The sequence below is a fragment of the Drosophila takahashii genome, chromosome 2R (genome assembly GCF_030179915.1).
Source record: "Drosophila takahashii strain IR98-3 E-12201 chromosome 2R, DtakHiC1v2, whole genome shotgun sequence".
Taxonomy (NCBI): Eukaryota; Metazoa; Arthropoda; class Insecta; order Diptera; family Drosophilidae; genus Drosophila; species Drosophila takahashii.
In genome coordinates, this window is record NC_091679.1 from 33,521,620 (window position 1) to 33,541,020 (window position 19,401).

The window sequence follows — 19,401 nt, forward strand, 5'->3', positions numbered from 1 at the left end:
TTACATAGAAAAATGCACCATCCAGCGGAAATGGCAACAATGCAAATGGCAAACAGAAATAGCAGCAGGGAATGCAGCAAATAATAACAACCGACTGCGGCCAGCAAGGGCCTTCCCCCTCCTCGACCTTTTGGCTCACAATAAAATGCGCCATTTGCAATTGTAGTTTATTTTAATACCGCAATTAGTGTTGTTTTCTGGGCAGAGCGGTGGGGTTTTTGTGGTTCGGTGGGTAGAGCACGCAATCGCAGAGAAGAGGTGAAAAAACAGGGGGAATGCCATGTTGCCACACCATTTGAGGTGGCCCAAAGCTGCCGCAGAGGTAGTTGCATGAATATATCAAGGATTCCAAGGAATGCAAAGGTTTTCCGGGCAAAAAATCCCGCTTACCCAATTGACGAGCTCTCCATTTGGAATTATTTGTGACGCATCCGCAGTTAATTGATTTTTAAGTGCCAACTACAATCAGGTACTTCTATACGCATCAGGTGACACATGCAGCCCATATAATTCCCATCCAGCTGGATGGATACAAATAAAAAACGTTAATGCTATCAGCGATACGAAAAAATCACCGGTACATTTAGTGATTTCCAAATACGCTTCGAAAAAAATATTAGCTGTTATTATCATTAAATAAATAATATAAATACCTTTAAAAAATTTTAGCCTCATTACTGGTATGAGTAACTTAAGTAACTTAAATTATAAAATTACATAAATTTGCACAAAATACATTTTTAAAATGGCAGAGATGCTTAGAAGAATTGAATGAGATATAAAATATTCTAAATTGAATAGGTTTTGGGCACCACTAAAATCGAGGGACTGCGGATTCTGAAGCACCCTCTACCATCAAGTACAACAATTCGATTGAAAGTTAATTGCTGTGTTGATCCCATCCTTTTTTCTCTATGTGCAACGGGTGTAATCACATTTTATGTTGAACGCACTTAATTTTTTGCCCCAACTAAATGCCAATTAAAATTCGTAATTATTTTTTAATGGCATTTTGTGGTCAATATCGGGCGATTGCCGATGATTGCACAGCGGTGGATCCGCGGAGTGGTGGAACTCCACTTCGATGACGGGATGCCGTCGTGACAATCCACATTTATGACGGGCAAATGGCCAGTATCGATATCAATTGCATGACTTGTCAAAGCGGCGCCCGCCTAAAAGAAAAGTGCTTCACATGTCCTCGCATGTTAGGGGTAAAATTGCAAGCAATTGCAGTTCAAACAAGGGATCGCAATAAGAACCCCCATGTCCTGCGGCCATGATGTCCTGGCTCAATGAAATTCGAGCAATCATCACCATCGACATTTCGCCTCACTTCGAAAAGGACACGGCAGAAACATGCCGCAAGTGACAATCATTTATATTTAATAAACAACTAACGCATGCAGGGCGTACAACAGCGGTCAAGGGAATAGCACTGCGGGCGAAAACAATGTGGTATATTAGTTTTTAAATAGGAAATACTTGGACATGGAGATTATACTGGGCTATTAACATTAAGATTAAGGTTTAGAAAAATATACAAAAAAAATTAAGAAGGAAGCTTGACTTTAATGAGAATAATGAAAAGTTTCACAGTTCAACTCACCGCTAACACAAATTCCATTTCTGGCATTTTTTTGTTTTATAAATTTTAGAAAAATGCATATCAAGTTCCAAGAAGCCTTTTAGGATCACATGCCTTATATATTTCCATACACTTTTTATATTTTCAACCTTTTTTTCCTAAATAAAAAATATATAATTATTTGCAAAAAGGAAATAACTTATTTCGATCTTAAAGGACAGAGAGAAACGAGAGAATATAAATATTTTGTATGTTTTAAAATTAGCAATTACTAAATAAAAGCGTTAAATATTCTTTGATATTTTTTCGTGTTAAAAGGACATTTTATTTTCTTAAGCCAAATATTTTTCTATTCTTCAGGTCGCCGCTGTTCGATTGGTGCGGGCGGGAAAAGGAGGAAAACAGTTTGGAAAAACAACAGTCGAGGCGTCTGAATAATGCAGCAGGTAGTATACGCTGATGGAAAAGCGGAAAAGTGGGCGTGGAAATTGGGGGGCGGTCAAATAAATAAGCGAGCATGAAAGCGAAGACGAAAACAAAATGGGGCAGCGAACAACAACGGCAAAAGGACAACAATGCTGCAGACAGAGACCCGCTTCGAATCGCTTTGGGCGGCATTCAAATTGAATATTGAAAGCATCGAGCACAAAACTGCCAAACGCTTGAATTATGCATTAATGATGTCTGCCACAGTGGACAATAGTCAGGGGTTGACGGGGAGTAGGGGGTTAGGGAGATTCGAGGATTCAGGACAGAAGGGTTTTTTATTACAGAGACAAGAACAACGGCAATGCGTCGTCCTCGCTCACTGGCCACCGCTTATTAATTTTTTATGCGTCTGCTATTTTTATGGTCGACATGAAAGCGTTGGCCGCAAGCGTTTTATTTTCCTGGCCATTTTCAGCTAGCTTTCGATAGTTTTTCACAGACATTTTCATTTGCACACAAAACTTCTTAAATTACATACAACATACAATATTATGAGTTACAAAAACGCATTTATTTTTTTAATGTCAATTAAGAGTTAAATTCCCATAATGTATGATGAAAAATAGTATTAGAAATAAGTAAAATGAGCTTTGAAACTTTTTACTAAACGTTACATATTTTTCCACCTTTTTTCCCCATATTAGATTTATTACCTTTTGTAGAGTATTTGTGAATTTTATAGTAAGAACGGAATGGCATTCCTTTGTACGCTTATATTTCGCCAGCAAAGTATCATGCTTTGTGTGGCCAGATTTCCCGTTTTGCTTAATTCTCTTTGTTGGCCAGTGTTGAGAAGGCATCCGAACTGCAAATAAAGCACGCCCTTGACAATGGCCGTCAATATACCGATATCGGCGGACAGAAAGACGTTAATTACCGGCATTACCGTGCGCCCCATTATCAGCCACACAAATCAGCGGTTATGTAGGCATGGAAAGCCTGATGCACCGTGTGCGGGCAATGGAAAACTCATTACATGCCACAGGAGGCATCAACCAGGATACGGGAGACAGGAGGTAGGAGTCACCAGAGACCGCAACATGCTGTAATGCGTGGCCCCATCAGCATTTGCATGTGCATCCCGATTCGGCCCGATACTTAAAGCCAACATGGCCATATGTTGGCCTACACTGTCAAAGGACAAACTTAATGTCAACACGCTAATCTGTCAGTCGGCGGGAGTCGCTAGTCGGTAGTCTGTAGTAGTGGGGCTCTGGGAGCCGGAGATGGGATTGCGATTGGCAAAGGATCTGCCACAATGTCGGGCTACTTAAGGAGCGCTGAGTTGTCGCGCTGCGCTGCACAAGAGCTCAAGGATATTAGAAGTGGGCGGCAAAAGGGGTAAGAGCACTATTAAAAATTTCGATTTTGGATTTTAGAAAGTTATATAATGTTCTAAATACCAAAAAATGAATAATATGTTATTTTCGTTTTTTAAAACAAAAACTTTTTTCTTTGCTATGTACTTAATTATTTCCAATCAATTTTTAAATTCTATTCTCAAAAAATCCTCTTGCCTACTTTAAGCTATTTAAAATGTATGAAAAATATTTTTAATATTTATAGAAAATTATATTTAAGTGTAGCAGCGCCTTGCTGGCGCAACAATAACGTTGTATCCTTTGAGATGACAAAAATTGGTTGTTCTGAGTGAAGCTTGACGCCTGAGTTAGCAGGAGTCACTGGCGGGCACCACAAGATGCCACCTTGTCGCCCATCCAACCGAACAACATCACCCTCCCATTCAACCCACACCCAGAAACCCCACCCCCAAAGGACGCGCCTTATCAACTATGCAGGGCTTTGTCTCTAAGCGATTGCAGGCGCCCCCCTTTTTCGGCCCAACCTTTTTCCTCTCAGCCAGCGTCTTTTGTTGCGCTTAATGAATTTTACGTAAATTTTACGAGCGCTGATTTCTGGCAGCAGCACCACCCCAGCTATTAATCCACACTTTAGTGAGAGCACCACCCCTTAATGGGCGGCTGTGGGCGGATAGTGGGTGGCTCTGATGACTGGTGCTCGCTGTGTTTGTGCGTGTGTAATGACAAGTTCAACAACAACTCGGCATTGTCGACTGGTGACGAGGACGACGTGCTCCGACATTTGTTTGCCCAAGTTATGCAAATATTTTTCCAGTCAAGAAGTTTTTGTTTAATTGCATATTTTGACTCGCATTACGCGTGTCATAAAGCAGGGATCCCCAGCTTACCACAACGGAAGGAGTTGGGCGGGGATTAGGTGCGCTCGAAGGACATGTTCCTGAATTTCAGAGTTGAGAAACCTTTTTCAAACTAAATATATTATGTGTTTTTTATGATTTATTGTGATTTACATTGGATTTGTTTATTTCCGATGAATAAAACAAATTTAATATGTAAAATTGAACTTTACGGATAGTTACGTAACTATAAAAAAATGGTATTCTACTATTAAAAATAGTTACGTGTATTTTATTTTGCATTAGGTGTGTGTCTTTGTTATTTGTGTGTATTTTGTTGTTGTGAGAGGAACTATTTGATTGGTAGAATTGACCATTTTGGGGACTGTTTGTCTATTATATAGGTTTATTGTACCAATCGATTTATTTGTGTGTAATAATGAAATTTCGTACATTATTAAAGGAAAAACTTGGTAGAATATTGCTCTCAATAAAGTGTCATTTATTATGTGATGGAACCATTCAGTGGACTTCAAAATCATGAATCTGAATCAGATACTAAAATCGGAATTTAGCAAAATTAAGTTGGTAACCCATCCCAAAAAGTGTGTAACATTTGTGTAAACTGCAAAACTTCTACAGCTAAGAGATCCGAAGCTGACAATACCGAACTGGAATACCCGGTTAGTTTCCTGGTAAGATAACTCTGCGCTCAACGGTGATCCCGAGTCCCCCGTACATGAATCGCTTGTTAAACTGCCGGCACATATATGGGATTGATCAAGGCTTAGACCAAATTTATGTTTGCAATAGGAAATATTGACATCTTGTAAATTGGTTGTCTGCAGAATATTGCTCATTTCACCATTTTCAGTTTTACCCCAGCCGGTAAGCTTAAATGTGGGGCTAGTTCTTTCCACTTCTTCATTGACGAGCAAACAAATTGGCCTTATATAGTCTAAGGAAAAGATTTCAGTTTATGTGGTCATTGTTGGCAAACTCAATTAAATACCTGAAAACGCAACTTCTTGAGCCATTCGAAGCAAAGCTATGTCGTAATTATAAGGCTGGATTCCGTGCTGCGAATGAACAATGCTTCGATCGATGTTTATCTCATTAGTATTTTCGCTGATATCCATGTCGTGTACACCAAGACGAACTTTCCTAAAAAAAGAAGAAGTCAAATGTACTTTGAAAAAACGTAAATAAATATAAATTATAGGTCTACATTACATTGTCGACGCGGAAACACATTGCGCTGCTGTTAGAACGAAACCTGCAAAACATTAAACGCATTTATTAGTAAATCGAAATAAATAAAAATACATGATTAAAATACTTACGAGAAGTGATAAGTGAACCGCCACAGCGAAATTGATCCTCATGAAGCACCATTACCATCCATGGATTCGAGAATCTCTTAGCATCTTGTCCTCCAACTACCCGCCGAAATCTCGAAGGACGACTTGTTATCCCACAATTCTCGTCCAGCAAGGAAGCCGATCCTTCGTTGGCTCCCAGAAATAGACAGAAATAGACAACGATTCCAGCTACGAAGATCTTCATATTTAGATTAAGACTGAACTCAATGGCATTCAGCTTTCATCTTTTATAGTCCACCGAAGCTATAAAAAGTTTTAATATTGCTTACTCAGAATTCAAACCCAATGATCCCAAATGATCCCAATGATCCCAAATTTCTTATCGAAAAATTGATTATAAAAATTTAATATACTATAAATTCCAGTCGGCATTTTTATTACCTATGTAGTTATCAGCCTTAATAGACAAATTCCAGATTTTCCCAATTTCGAAAAGATTTGGTATATAAGCGTTGTTTGAAATTCAAAATGTAGCAAATTTTGCGGCATACTTTGCGCGTACTACCTTTCTTTATTCGCCAGCCCTGACAGCTTCCGAGTATCGGGCATCGAGTACCGACTTTCTAACTATCACACACAATGACAGGCGACTTTCACACTTTCTTCTTTCTTCGCAACCTTCTCTCCCCGGCGAAACGCAGCGCATTATGGCAAGTGCAGGCGAGTGGATTTCTGTGGATCTCGAACCGGCCACCCTGCTGTCGGTGAAGGAGGAAAACGGTATTGTTACCCGGGTGTATATAGCCCCCTGTTCGGAGCCGAGGATTAGGGAGCCCCTGGCGGAGCGAAAGCCTGAGGTTTTTCCCGAGGAAAACAAGCTGCTCTTCCACTGTCCCTATTGTGGCAACGGGATTCGCACGGCTGGTGCTTTCAAGGTGCATCTGCTGGCCTGCGAAAGGCGCTACGAAAGGATGAGGAAGGAAGGACTTGCGATGCCTCCGCTGCAGTGTAGCATTTGCAAGGAGTCCTTCGCCACCGTGACCGCTTTGAGCAGCCACAGGCTCCTCCACGGAGGATCTTTCATTGTGCGGAGGTGCGGTACCTGCAATGAAAAGTTCGAGAAGGAGTTAGAGTATCGAAAACATTTGTCAAGCCATCTGAAGAGCCGGAAATCCAAGAAGGGGAGCCAAGAAAATTCCGATGTCACCGTCTCCAAAACCTTCGATTGTCTCTTCTGCCACAAGAGATTTGAGGCCCATTTTAAACCTGGCCAAGTGACTCGTCGATATGCCTGCGACGCGTGTGTCCTGCGGCTGAGGTCCGAGGAAGGGGAAAAAAAGGAATCTGACTCCCTCAAGAGAAAGGCCCTTTTCGGCTGCGATCGCTGTGGGCGGAATTACAAATACGAAGGCTTCCTAAACCGTCACTTAAACGTCTGTGTGGGAAGTGTGGAAAAAAGGAAGCGCGAGTTTTCAAACGAGGAAGTCAGCTAATATGCACTGAATTTCGTGTAATTGCGATTGTTTTTATACCTTAAAGTGCACTGAAATAAAGTAAAATGTTATATTTTTACTTGGTAGAAATTGTTAAAAGGGGTACAACTTAAATGGCATATTTATTAATTAATACTAAAATCATCTTCATAAATTCAAATTCTGCCGCCCTTACCACCGATAACTGTTCGCCTCTGCAATCGCTGGGGGTCACACTTATCGATAGACCATTCGTTTTGTGGTATTTTGCACTCAAAGCGTTAGTGCATTTCCCGCCCAGCTGCACGTGTAAATTTTAGAGCAGCCCACGAAAACCGTCGTAAATAAACGAATTTTGGGCATTCCCAACGAGCGCAATGAGTTCAGACGAGTCCAGCGATGGATTGGAGGATCTCAAGGACCTGATGGCCCTGTACGGCAAGCAGGAGGAGGAGCAGGCGAAGCAGAAGCAGCCGAGGCAGCGCTTCGTACCGAAGGCCTCGCAGGCGAAAGACCTCAACTATGTGGAGGTGCCCATGGAAAAGGTGCTCTTCGGCGACCGCCAGCGCTTCCTCACCAATCTGGCCAAGTCCGTGGGCCAGAAGTGGCAGCCCAGCGACGACGGCGAGGAGGAGGACGACCGGAAGCAAGAGAATCCCGGCCAGAAGCGGAAGGCGGCATGGTCGGATTCCGACGACGAGGACATCCAGGTGGGCGATGTCAAGCGGGCCACCAAGCACACGGGTCCCCTGAATCACCTGCGCAAGGACAAGTCGTACAAGGAGTACCTGACGGCGCGATTCCATCGCACGCTCAACCAACCCAAGTGGGCGGAAAAGAAGGTGAAGAACGAGGGGGAGGAGAATTCCTCCGACGACGAAGAGGATTTGCTCAAGACGGTGGGCTTCATCGATCGCAAGGCCGCCAGGGGCAGCGATCTGCCGCAGAAGACGCTTAACTTCAAGCGGGTCAAGGATTTAAACAGATCCACCTATTCCGAGGGCCTGGTCACCAGCATTCAGTTCCATCCCACCAGCACCGCCGCCTTGGTGGCCGGGGAGAACTCCATAGCCACCATCTACACGGTGGACGGGCAGAAGAACGAGAAGCTGCACAGCATGCGCTTCAAGAAGTTCGCGCTAATCTGCTCGCGGATTGCTCCCTGCGGCACAAAGGCGTTCTTTGGCTCGCTAAGGAGATTCTACTACTCGTACGACCTGCTGGAGGCCAAGGAATCCAAGCTGACGCTGCCGGGCGACATGAAGACCATGCACCAATTTGAAGTTTCCCCTTGTGGCAAATTCATCATAGCTGCGGGGAAATTCGGAGCCATTCACCTGCTGACGGCCAACACAAATGAGCTGCTGCACAGCTTCAAGCAGGAGGGCAAGGTGAAGGGACTCACCTGGTCGGGGGACTCCAAGAGGGTCCTCGTCTGCGGTGCCAGCTCCAATGTTACCGTGCTAAACCTCCGGCAGAACCTCATCGAACACACCTTCCTGGACGACGGCTGCATCAATGGTCAGTGCATTCAACTGGCGCCCAATCAACGCCTCCTGGCCACCGGCAGCAAGGAGGGCGTCGTGAATGTCTACGACTACGAGAGCGTGTTTGCCTCGAAAGCCCCACAGCCCGAGAAGCGCTTCATGAACCTGCGGACGGGCATCTCGGATCTGCAGTTCAATCACTCATCCGAGCTGCTGGCCATGAGCTCCAGTGCGGCCCCGAATGCCGTGAAGCTGGCCCACTTCCCCAGCGCCACCGTGTACTCGAACTTTCCGGAGCAGAGCGACAACCTGGGCTACGTGGACTCTATGGCCTTTTCGCCGCACAGCAGCTTCCTGGCCCTCGCCACCAAGGGCAAGCGTGTGCCGCTCTTTAGGCTTAAGTACTTCAAGGGTTATTGATTTTGAAGGCTGTATGATTTATATAAAATATTCTTATGTGAAAATGTGTTCGTATTTGGGAGCTTTAATTAACAAACTTTATAAGACTAAGTGTTTAAAAGGGCGCTCGAAAGATGTCCCGCTTCTGGGAGTCCTGAATCTTGCCAATGTCGTCCAGCTTCTTGCAGATGTTCGACGACTGCGACTCGATCCACTGCAGGGAGCTCATGTGGGCGTTGAGGATCTTGCCTATCTGAATGATGGGATCCGTGGTGTCCTGGCCCTTGTTGGCCTCGTTGAGGTTGTCGATGATCTCCTTCAGGTCCTCGGACATCTGCTTTAGCTGCGTGTCCAGGTTCTCGACCATCAAATACGTCTGGCTGCGCTCCATGTCCACGCGCGGCAGATTCACGAACTCCTTCTCTAGCGGCGCCAGGCTGTCCTCCAGCTCCTTCTGCTGCGTGGCTATGAACTCGAGCTCCTGGTCGAGCACCTGCTGATCGGTTTTCACCTTCTTCACGGCATCATTCAGCTCCACGATCTTCTGGTTGTTGCTAATGAGCAGCTTGTCCCAGGCATTGATCTGGGTGGCCTGTTCGGTGAAGACCTTCTCCTGTTCCTCGAACTCCAGGGTCCACTTGTTGATGTGCTCCTCCAGCTGATTGTACGACAACTGTGAGGCGGTGGAGACGGCCGAGGAGTCGGTGGTCTTAGTCTCGGTGGTTAGATTGGCAAAGGCTCCGCCTCCGGCGCTAAGAGTGGCAGCCGGTGCGACTCCCAGTTGCGGAGCTATGGCCGTCGGAGCTGCTGACAAAGTTGTGGGAGCAGGCGCAGTGCTCTTGGCGACTCCCAGTCCTGTGCCGCCCAGTAGTCCAGTGGTGGCCGGTGCGGCCGTGTTCGGTGTGCTGGTGGCCAAGCTGGGCACCACTGCTGCCGTCGGCTGGCCCAGGAAACCCGTCCCAAAGGCGGGAGCAGAGGTTACAACTGGGGTCGCAGCAGTTGAAACCGGATTGGCGGTTAGAGGAGCTGCTGCAGCAGGAGCCGCCAGGCCAAATCCGAAGGCCGGCGGAGCCTGTGCCGCCTTGCTGTTGTCCGCATCGCCACCACCAAGATTGGGAGCAGCCGCCGGTCCTCCGAACGAGAAAGTGGGCTTTGTGGCGGGAACGGCGGCCGGTGCTCCTGGGGCTGCGGCTGCAGCGGGTGTCCCTGCGCCCAGGCCGAAGGAGAAGGAGGATGCGCCTCCTATCGGAGCGGCGGTGGTCGTGGGCAACTGGAATACCATGCTCGAAATCCTTCGGAAACGGAGTAATAATAAATAATAAAACTGCAGTCAAACGAAAACACGCCAAAAGCGACCAGGGTTGGAGATTTTTAATATTTTCGGTGTTGGAAAACCACCGATGTTCATACAACTAGCTATTTTCTAGCCAAAGTTTGCGGTACCTTTTTGAACAAAGCGGGCGAATTCAAATTGAAATTCGACCTAAAATCATTAACTGAAAATAATATTTTATAAATGACTACTATTATTTTTATTCATTTTCGTAATCACTTTTTACAGTCGCTTTGAAGTTTTTTAAATATTGTAGTTTTTGGACTTTTTTAATTCTTAAAACTCTACCAACTAATAGGCGATTTTTGAATGAGATCAATAAGTGGTTTAAAAAGTAGGAAAAAGTGGAGAAACTTAGTGATGCTTAAATTTACTTAAAGAAAGTTTAAATGATGGGAAGGTTTTTATTACAGAAACAGTATTAAGTAACATAAAAATTTAATATTAATTTCCTTAAAATGTTTTTCTTGTCGAGAGATATTGTAACCTTAGTACTGATACCTACTATTTTCAAATTAAAATACTCTTTTTTATCTCGATTCAGCTGATATTTTAAATCGACATTCAACACTGGTTCTGTGGCATTATTTAGACTTAGATTGTTTTGTACATAGCTTAAAGATAATCCGCGTAACTTGAATATTAAAGCGCACAAAACAAGAAAATCTGGCCTCCAGAAGAAAAAACTGAACTTATAAAATCAATAACAAAACAACGGCTTTAATTACTCACCTTCGTTATCTGTAAGTAGAAAAGCGATAAGGGTAACATTTGGGTCAAAAAATTAATTAAAACCTATGCAGAGTGCAACGGCACTTGGTTTAGTAATTGCATTTGTAAATGCAATTCAGCAAAACACATGTGTATATGTACTCACTATCAGAAGGGAACAATGTTCTTTTCGGAGCTGGGAAAGGTAGCATTTGTTAGGGCTAGGTCACAAACTACTGCAAAAAAGTACCTAAGGTACAAAAGTTTTGGAGTACTTACTAGATAAGTAATTTATATGAAAAATGAATTAAAATGTTATCCATAAAACATCGACATAATTTGAAAAGTATTAATATTTTGACAATACATAATTTAAAAAGTTTACTTTTACTTAGATATGTTTACATAATACAAATTACTTTACTTTTGAACATCTTCTAAAATACATTTAAAAATTAATGATGAAGTTTTGAATCAGAAGGGGAAATATACCTCTGGTATCTTCCTTTGTTTATTTTATAAAAATGGGTGTCATTTAAGACTACGAAACAGTCAAAAAAAATTTAAAAAGTTTATGACCAAATCCTAAAAAAAAATTGTTCTGCTTCTTATAGTACCTAAACCTACCTAGTAAACAGTACCTTTACCCATCACTAGTCCCATGATCCATCCTATGCTCCCCAAGTTCCCCAACTTTGTAGTCCAATCTAGCTGGCAAACAGCGCCAGAATTGAACAACAAAAGCATATCAGAAGTCGCCGAAGCCTCTCCGCACTTTTCGCTGTTTGCTCCCTGTGATCGCTGTGAACTTGGCGTGATAAGGGGCTCCGGCTCCTCCTGCAATCGAAAAGGCCTGCTGTTTGTTCCACCCGGCGAACACCAATCAGTCGATGGGTGTGCTCCACTGCAATAGCAATTAGCCACTAACCTTCTGCCGGGTCTTCAGCTCTAGGTCCTCCACCTCCTCCCTGCGCAACTCTTCAGGTGGCCCGGGCAAACAGACTTATCTGGAGTGCCGCCGCAAGAGAATATAAATTCCCAGGCAGCCAGAGGCCAGGATTCAGTCGGTGCCAAATGGTCGCGATGTACGGAAGAACGTGGGGCGTCTTACTGGGCGGGATCCTCCTGCTGCAGGTTCTGCAACTATCCCTGGGCCTCGATAATGGTCTGGCACTCAAGTGAGTATTTAATAATGATTGGATTCTTCGTTACTAAATTGAAATTCCCTGTTTTCAGGCCACCCATGGGCTGGATGTCCTGGGAGCGGTGAGTAATCGGTTACGTAGATCATATCACTAAAATAGATCTTTAAAAATTCAGATTCGTTTGTCAGAATTCCCATTAAGTTGTATAATTACTCACATTGCTTATATCATATTAGATTTCTAAATTAGGCCTCTGCATGTAAACTGTGCGTGCTTTGTAATAACTTAAGATCAGTCTAACTTGATTATTATACATTCTTAATTAATAATAATTTCAGGTTTCGCTGCTTGACCGATTGTCAGCTTTATCCCGATGAGTGCATTAGGTAAAGACCATATACCTAACTAATTACCACAATGGTTTCAAGATTACCCCCCATTTCAGTGAGAAACTCTTCCAAAGACATGCTGATCTTTTGGTTTCCGAAGGCTATGCGGAGGCTGGCTACGAGTACATTATCATAGACGATTGCTGGCTCGAGAAGAATCGGGACAACGATACCCAAAAGCTAGTACCAGACAAGAAACGCTTCCCCAGCGGATTAAATGCGCTATCCGATCATGTAATCTATCGTATATTATATCCTTAAAAGACCCCACATAATTTAAAATTATTTTAGATTCATAACAAGGGTCTGAAGTTTGGCTTGTACCAGGACTACGGCACCAACACCTGTGCTGGCTATCCTGGAGTGATAAAGCACATGCAGCTGGATGCCCAGACCTTCGCCGATTGGGACGTGGACTATGTGAAGCTGGACGGATGCTATGCCAATATCAGCGACATGGCCACTGGGTATCCGGAGTTTGGGCGCCTCTTGAACGAAACGGGCCGTCCGATGGTTTACTCCTGCAGTTGGCCCGCCTATCAAGAGGATGCCGGCGAAATGCCCGACTATGAGTCGCTCAAGAAGCACTGCAATCTGTGGCGCAACTGGGACGACATCGACGACTCCCTGGAGTCGCTCATGCAGATCATGGACTACTTTGCCAAGAACCAGGACAGGATTCAGCCGCACGGTGGCCCAGGTCACTGGAACGATCCCGACATGCTGCTGCTGGGCAACTATGGCCTGAGCTACGACCAAAGCAAGCTGCAGATGGCCATTTGGGCGGTTATGGCGGCGCCCCTAATTATGTCCAACGATCTGGCGGCAGTGCGTCCCGAGATCAAGGATATTCTGCAGAATCGGTGGGTTTAACAGGTATAAAGCATTTAGTAGTAATTTCTAATAGTTTTCCTTTTGCAGCGAGGTAATTGCTGTGAACCAGGACGAGCTGGGCATCCAGGGGCTTCGAGTTCTCTCGAGAAACCAAATCGAGGTCTGGAAACGACCCATTACGCCAGTGACCAAGAGCGGACATCACTCGTATGCCGTGGCCTTCGTCAGTCGCCGGGATGACGGAGCTCCCTACAGGATCCCCTTCACCGCCAAGGACCTCGGACTGACCAATCCCAAGGGTTACCGTGTGCAGGATCTGTACGATGCCAGCAATAAGTTGGGAGTCTTCCAGTCGACGAGTCAGTTCATCACACGCGTCAATCCCAATGGTAAAATCAGTGGCTTAACTTGATCTGCCCCTTACCTATTTTATTTTCCCCTGCCTTAGGTGTAACTTTCTACAAGTTTACTGCGTTGTAATCGGAAGATATGCAAATCAGCCGCTGCCATCAAATCGAATATGCTCCTATACATGCTTATCTATTAAGCAAACTCTGATAATAAACCAAGTAAACAGGTAGACTTTGTTGATTTTTATTGTTCGTAAAACAATCGATTGTGTGCCTTACACACAGGTATAAGTATTGTACATTTATAGGCATAAATTGCAGTACCGACGCTAGTTAAGACTTGTTCCATGGTATAAATAAGGTCTGACTGGATGATGGAGTTAATTCGCAAGCTTGTATAAATAATAGGCGTAGTATATATGCGATTAGGACCCGGTTAAGAAGAGAGAAAGGAAAGTTATAAATAGTTACCGCCTACAGCTACAGCTTTTGGTCGAGAGAGTGTTAAAGTTATTGTCAAGTTGGAGGCGAAACCAGAACCGAACCGAAGGTTAGTGCACCCCATTGCTGATGGTCGGCGTGCGTTCGTAGGTGCGACGATGCAGCGCGTCGACGTCCTTCAGGTAGTAGGTGCCGGGAAACAGGGAGGAGATGCTGCCGGTGGGCGTGTAGGGCGCCGCATGGTTGTTCTTCTCCCGCACCTCCATCAGGGCGGAGAACTGCTCGGGGGCCACCTTCTCGCGCGAATTCAGCAGCGGCTGCACATAGTCCAGTTTCGCCACGAACTGCTCAAAGGCGGCCGCGTCCTGGGTCACACTTATCGAGTACATGGATGCCGCCAGTCCGGAGCCGTAGGAGAACACCCCAATCCGCTTGCCCACCAGCTCCTTGGCCGGCTCGCCAATCAGCAGGGACACCAGACCCGAGTAAACCGACGGGGTGTACATGTTGCCCACCTGGTTGGCCAGCAGCAGCGATTTCTTGGTCTTGCTGGCAAAGATCTCCGCCGACTGGGTGAGGAAGGCCTTCTCCACATCGCGATCGAAGTAGGTGCTCTCCAGCGTGGAGCTATTGAATCGCTCCAGGCCGGGAAACTGCTTCGTGCGCTCCGCCTCGCTGCTCAGCAGGAAGTCGTTGAAGCTCAGGCGACCCACGGACTTTTGCACTAGCTTGCAGAAGGGCGTGTGGAACAGGATGGCGTCGAAGGTGCTTAAGTTGGCTGAGCTATCCTTCTGCTGCTGGTCGAACTTCTTGCGGTACAACCGGTAGCAGGTGTCCAGGGCAGACAGGTAGCACTGAATGGAGAGCTTTCCGTCCACCGTCGGATACTCGGAGCTGAGGTCGGGCTTGTAGAAGTCGTAGGCATGCTCCATGTGCGTGGCGCGCAGTCCGCGATCGAAGATCAGCGGCGCATTTGGACCCACCAGCATGGCCACCGCACCAGCGCCGCCAGTTGGGCGCGCAGCACCCTTGGCATACACGGCGATGTCGGCACAGACGGCCAGGGCCAGGCGGCCATCCCAGCTGGAGGATTCCACCCAGTTGACGGCATTGAAGAGCGCCGCCGTGCCGCCGTAGCAGGCGTTTGTGGTGTCGATGCCCTCGATGTCCGTGTTACCGCTCTCGGCGAACAGCTGCATCAGCACCGACTTGACAGACTTGGACTTGTCCACGATCGTCTCGGTGCCGACTTCTAGCCGCCCGATCTCCGAGTGCTTCACGTGGTACCGCTCCAGCAGGCGGCTCACAACCGTCAGGCACAGCGAGTTGACGTCCTCGCGGTCCGAGCAGAAGCCCATCTTGGCTTGGCCCAGGCCAATTGTGTACTTGCCCGCGGAGGCGCCGTCGAAGGTCTCCAGCTCGGTCTGGTCCACGTACTGCGAGGGGAAGAGCACCTCGATGGCGCGTATTCCAACGTTCTGGGGCCAGTGGGATGCCATGATTGTATCCGGTTATCTAGTTAATCCTGAGCTCTGCAAGGGAAATAGTTGAGATATTATCAGTTAGGATTGGCTGTATCAACTTTCATAGCAGATATGATTTCCTAAACCTGAAGTAAAATTCATACTTTTAATGAATAACTTCTTATAACACAACTGACTATTTAAATCCCTATTTTCCTATATCTCTTGTGAACTTCATATTTACAACGAAGAACTTCTTGTAACACAACTATTAAAATTACTTCAAATCACTTTATACAAAAAGTATTAAAACAACTATTAAAATTACTTCAAATCACTTTATACATAAAGTATTAAAACTGACTATTTAAATCACTATTTTCCTACATTTCTTGTAAACTTCATATTTAAAATTAAGAAATTCTTATAACATAACTGACTATTTAAATCACTATTTTCCTATACCTCTTGTAAAATTTATATTTTAAATGAAGAACTATTTGTAACACGACTAACTATTAAAATCACTTATAATTAAAAAATTCTTGTAACACAACTCCCTATATCAAGATTTTCCTAAAAATTATATTTCAAAGTCTCGTGAAAATTTAATATTTATAATGAAGAATTTGTTGTAACACAACTGACTTTATAAATCACTATTTCCACCTATTGTTCTATGATATCTTTGTTTTAACGAGGTTCAGAAGTTATGTTATCTTAAGGGTTAAGACATTTTCACTACTTGTTTAGAGGTTCTTTAGGTTTAATTCAAGCTGAGTTCTCGATGTGGCCCGAATTCCACTGCCAATTGGCATTGGGAAACTTTCTCCCCGCGCAATCACGGCGTATTTCTATAATGCTTACAAATTGGACGAGGGCAGAGACAACCTGTTGCACGCTCGAGCTGCGTTGGACGTGTGTAAGCCAGTGACTTTGAGTTGGGCTGAAGAAGTCATCAAAGTCTCCGCGGCAGAGGCGCCGCTTTGGGAATGGTAATGGTAAGGGGGGTCGAAACTGATTTCCCTGGCCAAGAGGCCACGAGAGAGAGCCGCAGAAGCGGAGAAAGTTTCCCCCGCTCAGACGAACTTCACAAAAGAGAGCACTAAACCGAAGTAAAGTAAACCAAAACATACGCATCACAATAAATGTAAGCCAAGAAGACAAGCCCAAAACCAAAGGCCCAAAAGGGACAGGGCCGTGGATGCTGTGGCTACACATTGAGAAACTAAGAGTTCTTTTAGAGGTCTAAGTATGATAAAATAGGAATTAGTGCCTATTGATGTCCACAATTTATAATTTTAAGATATTTTTTATAATTATTACTTTAAATATGAAAATAAATATCATAAATTTATTATATCATAAAATAAACGATATATGACAGATGTAAGTCTTAATTTTTTTAAGCACATATTGTCGAGAAACCGCTTTTTAGTGTTTACTTTACAAAAAACTAGTTTTTCACATTTTAAATTTACCAAAGCATTATAAATTTATGTATTTAAATATGAAAATAACTACCATTAAATCATACGTTTTTAATACATTACTCAAACAAAAAACGATATATGACATAAATCTTAATTTTTATTGCACTATCCAGAAACCGCTGTTCCTTATTTACCTTACAAAAAACTAGTTTTTTACATATTAAACCAAAGCATTATAAATTATAAATATTATGAACTGGCAAAATATATTTTTCTTGAATGTTTTTTAATTATTTTTTATTACAATTTAATCAGCACATGTTCAACCTAAAACGGTTTCAGTGGAGAATTGTGGGACAGGTTGGGAGCGTCTTCGCCCATAAGTGGGTCATGCCCACCAACCGCTCTCCCTCCGTGTATTCCCCTCCGAATATTCGGAAAACATAAAAAATAACACGCATCTATATTGTATAACCGATAAGAGTGAGCGAGTGTGTGGCCCAAACCCGAAAAGCGATTGACATGTTTACCGTTACTCTTAGCACCTGCGACCACTGGCCTATTGACGATACGTTTTCACTTTTCGGTCTGGAACTTTTGGTTTTGGTTTGGGAAGGTTGGGAAGCGCGAGGCTCACTCGATCGAATCTCTCCGCGGACTGACGGCCATTGGGTTACTGCACTGGCATATGAATATGACCATGACGGCGGAATTGGCAGCGGAGAGGCCTCAAACGGCCTCAGAAACAGCGAACAGCAAACAGAGGCGCTGTAAGTCAATGCCAATTGCTGAAAGCGCTCGGCGAACAAATAGCGATCGTGCATAATTACGGGAAATATTTATCGCTTAGATACGGCCAGCGAGCACGAACGTCTACGTCGGGGCTAAGAAGTCGCCGGAGTCTATAGATATTCGCAGATAGTCGTGGCTTTATGCGATGGGGTAAAGATCAAAGGCGGCCAATCGCTGATAAGAACGGAACAAAGCGGCTTCCTGCAATATACTATGTACTGCCGCATAGATAGGACATTTTACCATATTAGCAAACCTACACGAGAGAAAATGTTTTTTTTTATTTTTTATTTCAATTTATCCTGGTACATATTTGATTCAGAAACAAATGTGCCTAGGAAATTAGGAAACAGAGAAAGTTCTTATATCCCAAAATAAAATCTTAATTTTTGTCGATTTTTAATTAATCACTACAGAAAATCTTTCATGTTTTATTACAATGACTAGTCATAATTATGAAAGACTTTCATGCATTTTAGGTATAATTTAAATTTAAATTCAACTTAAGAAGATAATAAAATAAAACCTCTTTTAGGATTAATGAATGTACTCTTACTTATAATTTGAGTAAAAACATTGGTTTAAAGGAATGACTTTTAAGATCTTGCTAAAAACTTATGAGTAAAGTTAGCAAAATTATAGTACTCAAATAAAAAAATTCCACGAATGTTTGTGACTTAATTTACATGACAGAAAAGAAACCGCTTCTAAAATGAGGAAATAAATTGTGCTGTTGTGTAAATGTATGACTCATTACTTTAAATCTTAGGAACCCTATTTAATGAAATTATAGCACCATTTTCTCCCAGTGCCTGTGTGTAAAATGAGGCTCACCCGCTGCGCCTAAGCAGCCCTTGGGATTAAGTATGGAAATGGATGCACTGTTTATGCGGATAAGGAGCCAATGGAGGGTAAAGGGAGTGGAAGGGGGCACTGTTGTGGTTTTGTGTGCTTATTTTTAGCACTTCGAAATTGGGAAATATTTGAGTAAACATTTCCTGGAACTGATGCGCACTTGGCTAATTGTTTGCTCTTGAATCATTGCCTTTTTCGGCTGTAGAAAGGGTGTGGAAGGGGGGAGGCGGGGAGGTCAAAGGTCGTGGTGCCCCCGACCAAAAAACACACGTGTATTCGAGAGCCGGGAGATAAGCAGAGTTTAGGGGTCGGGGTTATGAAACCAGGCCATAGAGACTCGTATGACTGAAAAGTAATACTTTCCCGTAATCGCAAGATTAAAAGCAACTGGAAAAGGCCTATAAAACAGCTTTTCCCCGATTAACAATTTTCAATCCCAGTAGCCCACATATTGTTCTTGCGACTTCTGGTTACATCAGCGACCAATCTGCTGCCCTGCCCCGCCCACTGCCGCCCTCCAGCGCAGCACAGGTTCGCCGGCAACACGCACTCGACTTACTTGCTAATATTAATGGTCCAGGGCGGGCGATATGTTTAAAACTAAACTAATCTCGAATAAAATTAAGCAACGAAACTGCGGCACCTCATCCGGGCAGTGTTGAAAGCGCGTGCGGCCGAGCAGCTGTTCGGCGCGGTCAGCTGTTCGCCGCGTGCGCTGCCCAACACTGGCCCCATCACGT

The 19,401-nt window shown here is 44.2% G+C and overlaps 6 protein-coding genes across 9 annotated transcripts; 3 read left to right on the top strand and 3 right to left on the bottom strand.

Moving 5' to 3' along the window:
* Positions 1 to 4,732: 4,732 nt before the first annotated feature.
* On the bottom strand, positions 4,733 to 5,840 carry LOC138912219 (serine protease grass-like). The gene is made up of 4 exons (XM_070212107.1): positions 5,579 to 5,840; positions 5,469 to 5,511; positions 5,248 to 5,399; positions 4,733 to 5,193 (listed from the first exon to the last, which is right to left on the bottom strand). The coding sequence occupies exons 1-4, from the start codon at positions 5,799 to 5,801 to the stop codon at positions 4,787 to 4,789; spliced, it is 825 nt and encodes a 274-aa protein (XP_070068208.1). The 5' UTR covers positions 5,802 to 5,840; the 3' UTR covers positions 4,733 to 4,786.
* A 168-nt stretch (positions 5,841 to 6,008) lies between these two features.
* LOC108069260 (transcription factor E4F1) lies at positions 6,009 to 7,129 on the top strand. The gene has a single exon (XM_017159264.3). It carries the CDS (start codon positions 6,265 to 6,267, stop codon positions 7,048 to 7,050), a length of 786 nt encoding a protein of 261 aa, XP_017014753.3. The 5' UTR covers positions 6,009 to 6,264; the 3' UTR covers positions 7,051 to 7,129.
* A 172-nt stretch (positions 7,130 to 7,301) lies between these two features.
* wcd (U3 small nucleolar RNA-associated protein 18 homolog wicked) lies at positions 7,302 to 8,980 on the top strand. Its single transcript, XM_017159470.3, has one exon. It carries the CDS (start codon positions 7,407 to 7,409, stop codon positions 8,934 to 8,936), a length of 1,530 nt encoding a protein of 509 aa, XP_017014959.2. The 5' UTR covers positions 7,302 to 7,406; the 3' UTR covers positions 8,937 to 8,980.
* Positions 8,981 to 10,255, bottom strand: Nup62 (Nucleoporin 62kD). The gene has a single exon (XM_017159471.3). The coding sequence runs from the start codon at positions 10,195 to 10,197 to the stop codon at positions 9,031 to 9,033; it is 1,167 nt and encodes a 388-aa protein (XP_017014960.2). The 5' UTR covers positions 10,198 to 10,255; the 3' UTR covers positions 8,981 to 9,030.
* Positions 10,256 to 10,839: 584 nt separating this feature from the next.
* On the top strand, positions 10,840 to 13,907 carry LOC108069366 (alpha-N-acetylgalactosaminidase). Of its 2 annotated transcripts, XM_070213511.1 has the most exons (8): positions 10,840 to 10,991; positions 11,906 to 12,137; positions 12,196 to 12,225; positions 12,443 to 12,490; positions 12,550 to 12,727; positions 12,785 to 13,356; positions 13,415 to 13,716; positions 13,776 to 13,907. In XM_070213511.1, exons 2-8 carry the CDS (start codon positions 12,034 to 12,036, stop codon positions 13,805 to 13,807), a joined length of 1,266 nt encoding a protein of 421 aa, XP_070069612.1. In that variant the 5' UTR covers positions 10,840 to 10,991; positions 11,906 to 12,033; the 3' UTR covers positions 13,808 to 13,907. The 2 variants fall into 2 exon arrangements, with proteins under 2 accessions (XP_070069612.1, XP_017014915.3); XM_017159426.3 differs by lacking the exon at positions 10,840 to 10,991 and having other exon boundaries at positions 11,669 to 12,137.
* On the bottom strand, positions 13,906 to 19,352 carry Hmgs (hydroxymethylglutaryl-CoA synthase). Of its 3 annotated transcripts, none has more exons than XM_017159424.3 (2): positions 19,221 to 19,352; positions 13,906 to 15,650 (listed from the first exon to the last, which is right to left on the bottom strand). In XM_017159424.3, exon 2 carries the CDS (start codon positions 15,615 to 15,617, stop codon positions 14,229 to 14,231), a length of 1,389 nt encoding a protein of 462 aa, XP_017014913.2. In that variant the 5' UTR covers positions 15,618 to 15,650; positions 19,221 to 19,352; the 3' UTR covers positions 13,906 to 14,228. The 3 variants fall into 3 exon arrangements, with proteins under 3 accessions (XP_017014913.2, XP_017014914.2, XP_017014912.2); XM_017159425.3 differs by lacking the exon at positions 19,221 to 19,352 and adding an exon at positions 17,545 to 17,746; XM_017159423.3 differs by lacking the exon at positions 19,221 to 19,352 and adding an exon at positions 16,449 to 16,579.
* Positions 19,353 to 19,401: the final 49 nt, after the last annotated feature.